The 6,000-nt window shown below is 48.1% G+C and overlaps 1 protein-coding gene across 1 annotated transcript in view; it reads left to right on the top strand.

The window, feature by feature from the left end:
* Positions 1 to 246: 246 nt before the first annotated feature.
* Positions 247 to 6,000, top strand: part of LOC130487035 (1,5-anhydro-D-fructose reductase-like) — a 28,126-nt gene continuing 22,372 nt past the window's right edge. The window contains exon 1 of the mRNA XM_056860404.1: positions 247 to 455. Within this exon, the coding sequence (XP_056716382.1) occupies positions 384 to 455 (72 nt within the window). The 5' untranslated portion in view covers positions 247 to 383. The remainder of the gene's footprint in view (positions 456 to 6,000) is intronic.

Genomic DNA, 6,000 nt, shown 5'->3' with positions numbered 1-6,000 from the left:
TTTTGCAAGGGAGCCCCCTTTGTGTTCACACACGTTCTAAGATCTCGGGGAATTTTGCAGGGCCCCCAAATCCGGTTTGTCACCCATCACTGTCACCCGCCAAACCGCCTAAAGGAGTTCTCTGATTAGATGCTGGCAGAAAGGGTTTTGGATTTCTTCATGTTGATTCAAGGGTGGGGCTTCTTTGTCTGAGTCTTATATAAAAGTTTCCCTCTCTAGCCTTCCTATTGGCTGCTAATGCAGCCAATGATCGGGCACCATGGGGGTGTCCCTTAACTTGTGAGCATGACTTCTGGTGGGCTTGATAATGCATAAAAACCCCAGCCCTTGCAATGGTAAAGTGCTGAAGCAGAAGCATACCAAACTTCTCCTGAAGAGTCCAAATGGCTTCCACCACTTTCCTTACGCTGCCCTCTGGGAAGCGGATGCCTCAGCTTGGCCTGGGGACATGGCTGGTAAGTCCTTTGTTCAGCTTCCTTCCACTCTGTCTGTCTCTCTCTCTTTCTTTGCTACATGCTCTAGGAAACAGAGTGTAAGAGGGGAGGCGCGTTTGTCAATAGCTTCTCCAGTGTCAGTGATGGAAAAGATTCGACACTGCTGTTATACCCAAGGGATATGCGGGCGAGGGGAGGTATCGGCAGCAGTGAAGGGATGAGATGGACACAAAAGAAATACAATGTGTGAATGTTTCATGAGTGTCATGCGCGCGCTGACAGGCACACAAAATCCTCAAGCCCATTTCGTCACTCTAGCTTTCATCATTCTGGGCTTATTGGGCCAAACTACACATTACACCCATGTGCATGTCATGATGGTCTGATGATCTCCTAGGAAGGAGAAATTGCGTCTAGAGAAGAGGGGCTACGGAACTCGTTTCCTGCCTGCCATTTTCTCAGTCCTGCTCACCCCTCCTGTTAGCAGCTTTTTGCCTATGGGGCTTTGAATGCATGCTCGCAACGAAACCTCTCTTGAAGACGAAGGTTCGTACCATCAATATTCAATATATATACATTCAGTCTGGTGGGAGACAAGAATGTGATGGAGCATATTCAGAGTTCCTCTGGTGGGAGACAAGAACGTGATGGAGCATATTCAGAGTTCCTCCCTGAAGAAAACAGGCCAATCCCATGTTTTCGTAATGAGCATATAATACCTTCGTAATGAGCATACCTTCCAAGCATGCTTGAGCCCCAGCAGCCCCTCAATGCCAAATTATGCTCAGCAGTTACTCCCACATTGTGTATTGTGGGTATAAGCTATTCCAGAAATTGCAAATAAATAAATAAATAAAATTAAAAAGGTGACCTGGGAACGCACCTGCAGGCAAATGCCATTCCCATAAGTGGAAGAATAAGTATTGCAGGATTGGGAAAAGTATAGAACATGGCACCCAGAGGTGCTTCCACACACGAGTGATTCCCCATCGTGGACTCATTTTTGCTGCAAATGCAGAGGCATTCGCAGTAGCATCAGAGCATCCACACTGGGTGAATCTCTGTTCTTTCATCCTGATCCCTCCTGTTTACCCTCCATATGCCTCTAGAGAGCTTTTTGCAACTTAAAAAAATCAGTAGTAGGTACATCGTTAAAGTGTTATAGTGACATCCCTAGTACCAATTATGGGTTAAGCTGGCAAAAAGCCCCTGTGGGGGAAGGAAATGGTGGGCATGAAGGGATCATAGAATCATAGAATTGGAAGGGACCACCAGGGTCATCTAGTCCAACCCCCTGCATAACGCAGGAAATTCACAACTACCTCCCCGCCCCACACCCCCAGTGACCCCTATTCCATGCCCAGAAGATGGCCAAGTTGCCCTCCCTCTCATCATCTGCTTAAGGTCATAGAATCAGCACTGCTGACAGATGGCCATCGAGCCTCTGCTTAAAACTCCCCAGGGAAGGAGAGCTTACCACCTCCCGAGGAAACCTGTTCCACTGAAGAACTGCTCTAACTGTTAGAAGGGCAATGCCCCAGATGTGGGTGAGAACGTTTGAAATCCAGACTGTTCTGTTGATACTGTGGAGTAGTTTGACTCTTATGGTTCCAGAATGATGGGAACGAACCCTGAGAAATTACAGAAGACCATGAGAAGAGCTGAGAGTATTATTATTATTATATGAGTGAAGACATTCTGGGGATGCTTCTAACTGCTCCCATTTGTGAGGAAAGGTGGAGGAAATCCACCTTTGTGGAAACAGCCCAAAATGGTGGCTGAAGTATCTTCCCTGCAAGGAAAGGCTAAAATGTCTGGGGCGTTTATATTTTGGGAAAAAAGAAAACTGGGGGCAGTTTAGAGGTTTGCACAACTCATGCTTGTTATGGAGAAGGTGGATAGAGAGACATGTTCCACCTCTTGTGGTCACCAAATGAAGTTTGTTGGTAGGCAGGCAAAATATACAATTTAGAACTCACTGGCACAAGGCATAATGGTAGCCAGTGCCTTGTGTGTGTGTGTAAAGTGCCGTCAAGTCGCAGCCGACTTATGGTGACCCCTTTTGGGGGTTTTCATGGCAAGAGACTAGCAGAGGTGGTTTGCCAGTGCCTCCCTCTGCACAGCAACCCTGGACTTCCTTGGTGGTCTCCCATCCAAATACTAACCAGGGCTGACCCTGCTTAGCTTCTGAGATCTGACAAGATCAGGCTAGCCTGGGCCATCCAGGTCAGGGCAGCCAGTGCCTTAATTGGCTTAAAATATATATATTACACACTTTTATGGAGGAGAGGTTGATCAGTAGCTATGATGGCTAAATGGAACCTCCATGTTTAGAGGCAGAATACCTCTGAACACCAGATACAGTGGAAGAACCTCAGAAGGTTTTTCCTTCAGGCCCTGCTTGGCTTTCCAGATGCATCTGGTTTGCTACTGCTAGAAACAGGATGCTGGAGGAGGCAGGCTCTCAGGATGTGATGCAGCAAACCTCTTCTTATGTAACCATTCATTTTTGGTTTTCTGTTTACTGTTTGAATTTCCACTGTGCTCTTTATTTACTCATACAGTGTTCATACAGCCTGGTTCACGCATAGCCCTGGCTCATAGGCTATGCACATGGTGTGGAATAAGACCCTCCCCCATTACTAGTCATGGGCTATGCACATGGGTGCTTCTGAGTTTTAAAGCGTTTCTTGTCTAGAGGTTTCTTGTCTGTTCCAGGAAGGACTTAAATGTTATGGACAGGCCTGTGTGTTCCTCCCTTTTGTATGCATAAAGATTCTAGTCAGAATGAAATTGTTGCGCCTAAGGGGAAAGCCTGGTTTTTCCAGAACCATCTCAACTAGGGTTGCCAACTCTGGCCTGGGACATTCCTTGAGGTTTGGGGATGGTGGCTGTGGAGGGGGAAATTTGAGGAGGGGTTCTACCTAGAATTTCTGGACTACTATACAGTCTGCCCACTGAAGCTGCCATTTTCTCCAGAGGGACTGATCTCTGTAGTCTGGAGAACAGTTGCAATTCCAGGAGAAATCCAGGTTCCACTTGAATATTGTCAACCCGTCCCAACCCAGAAAGCTAGTGAGAAAGCATTTTTGCTCCCTGAACAAACGTTGAGGCCACCTTGTAGATTCCTACATCTCTGTGGCTCAGCATGAGGGAGAGAGAAGCTGGCGATCTGCCCCACACATTCCTTTTCCAGTTCCTGACTTGCCCTGAGGGCCCTGACCTAGGTGGCCCAGGCTAGCCTGATGTCATCAGCTCTCAGAAAGTAAGCAGGGTCGGCCCTGGTTAGTATTTGGATGGGAGACCACCAAGGAAGCCCAGGATTGCAACGCAGAGGCAAACCACCTCTGTTCATCTCTTGCCTTGAAAACCCTGCAGCAGGGGTGTCAAACTCTTGTTACAAGGGCCAGATATGACATGTGTACCATAAAATTTAATGCCAGGTACCGGAGATACAAACTTTATAGAAGACACAGGCAAAGCCAATTGATGATATTTTTAAACTTTATTTTTTATTTACATTACAAACATGCTTAAAACAATAACACTCTTACAGTATTTTCTTTTATTTAACAGTCTTTGATCATTGACACCTCGGGATGGGGTGGGTGGGTGGCTGCCTTGGCTGGCAAGCCCATCGCGGGCTCGCCAGCTAGGGTTGCCAACCTCCAGATACTAGCTAGAGATCTCCTGCTATTACAACTGATCTCCAGCCAATAGAGATCAGTTCCCCTGGAGAAAATGGCCACTTTAGCAATTGGTCTCCATGACATTGAAATCCCTCCCCTCCTCAAACCCCGCCCTCCTCAGGCTCTGCCCCAAAAACCTCCCGCCGGTAGCGAAGAGGGACCTGGCAACCCTATCGCCAGCCCAGATCTGGAGCAGGGGGGCGGCTGCCTCAGCTGGCTCGCAGGCCAGATAATAACTCTCAGAAGGCCAGATCCCTACAGGGTCAACATAAGTTGGCTACAACTTGACGGCACTTTCTACCACCACCTTGCCCTTAAGGCATTTCCCTTCTGTCCTGTCCAAAAGAGCTGGACTGAGCCAGGTGGGAAGATTACATTGGCTGAACAGTCTAAGGAAATAAGAAACTGTTTGCTAGAGCCGTTGCACTGCTATTTTGGCAAAATGTTGCTAGTTGAAATCTTAACCCACCTTGAACAGGCAGGAAGTGCCTTCGGGGCAAGGTAGGAAATGTGAAAAGTGAGAGGATGGTATGAACTGGAACAAACTGGCCTTTCTTTGCTCACAGACTGGCCTGTTCATTCATTGACCCCCACCACAACTAAGCTGTACCTGAATTCTGGAGCAATCAAAGCATCTATTCTGCCTTCGGGTCTGGCCCCAATTAACCGAACAGAAAAAGGCAACGCGCCATACAGCCGAGGGGAGGAGGGGGGGAACCACAGGATAGCTAGGAGTTTTTGCTCCCCAGATCAAGGAAACTTATTGGGGAAGCACTTCCAAGATGGACCCACAAATAGCACACAGCCAGTTGCTGCAGGACAATGCCAGCACGTCCAGACCTGGAGGAAAGTTGCATGCGATGCACCACAAAGTTATTTAAAAAGCCAACAGAGATCAGTTCACCTGGAGAAAATGGCCGCTTTGGCCATTGGACTCTATGGCATTGAAGTCCCTCCCCACCCTCCTCAGGCTCCGCCCCCAAAATCTCCAGGTATTTCCCAACCTGGAGCTGGCAGCCAGTGCTGGATTTATGTATAAACTAAACAAGCTATAGCTTAGGGCCCCACTCTCTTGGCCCCCCCCCCAAAATTTAAAGGAAATAATAATTATTTCACTATTAATATACTTCTTCTTAATTGTATTTCAGTTCAACAATTACTTTGATAAAATACATATTTTGTTATGTGCAAATGGCTTTAGATACCTATTAGGTCCATAAATTACCATATAGCATATATTCAACACAAAAAACAGCGACAGTTTATTGTTGGCAAAGGACAGCTGGACATATAAAGGGCCCCATTACCTTCAATAGCTTAGGGCCTCATCAAACCTAAATCCGGCCCTGCTGGCAACCCTAGGTGACCTCCCTCCCCTCCATAAGCTCTGCCTGCCTCAAGCGGCACCCCCCCCCAATTCTAGGAATTTCCCAACCCAGAATTGGCAACCCTAAGCTTTCCACCCACGTGCATGTCCTCAGCTAAGCTCAGATGCTGGCAGCGAGTCCAGCAGGGAGGGGCTGAAGGGAAGAACGCCACAAAGGTTCAGCTCATCTCTTTCATGCTCCCCTTTTGTGCCGCCCTGTGAGCACCATATGAGACACTGCTGCCTGTCATGGCACGAAGCATCTACCACCTAAATTCCGGTCAAGGCTTCCTCTGCCAGTTCGCAAGATGGGGCTGCTAATGCCAAGCCCGGAGGAGGAAGTGGCTCTCCAAGCCTCACCCCGCTTGACTTTGGCTTCCCCATGGTGCTTTTGCGGTACAGAGAGTGGGCTCTGTTACGGACCTGGGGAAAGGGCCCAGGCCGAAGGGTCTTTTCAATGCGCTCCGTCTACGAAGCTCTGACTCCCAGCCCAGTTTGATCCACGTCAGTC

Source organism: Euleptes europaea, chromosome 14 (genome assembly GCF_029931775.1).
Source record: "Euleptes europaea isolate rEulEur1 chromosome 14, rEulEur1.hap1, whole genome shotgun sequence".
NCBI classification, from domain to species: Eukaryota; Metazoa; Chordata; class Lepidosauria; order Squamata; family Sphaerodactylidae; genus Euleptes; species Euleptes europaea.
The sequence above is the reverse complement of the archived record's forward strand: the minus strand, read 5'-3'. Positions and strand labels throughout refer to the sequence as shown.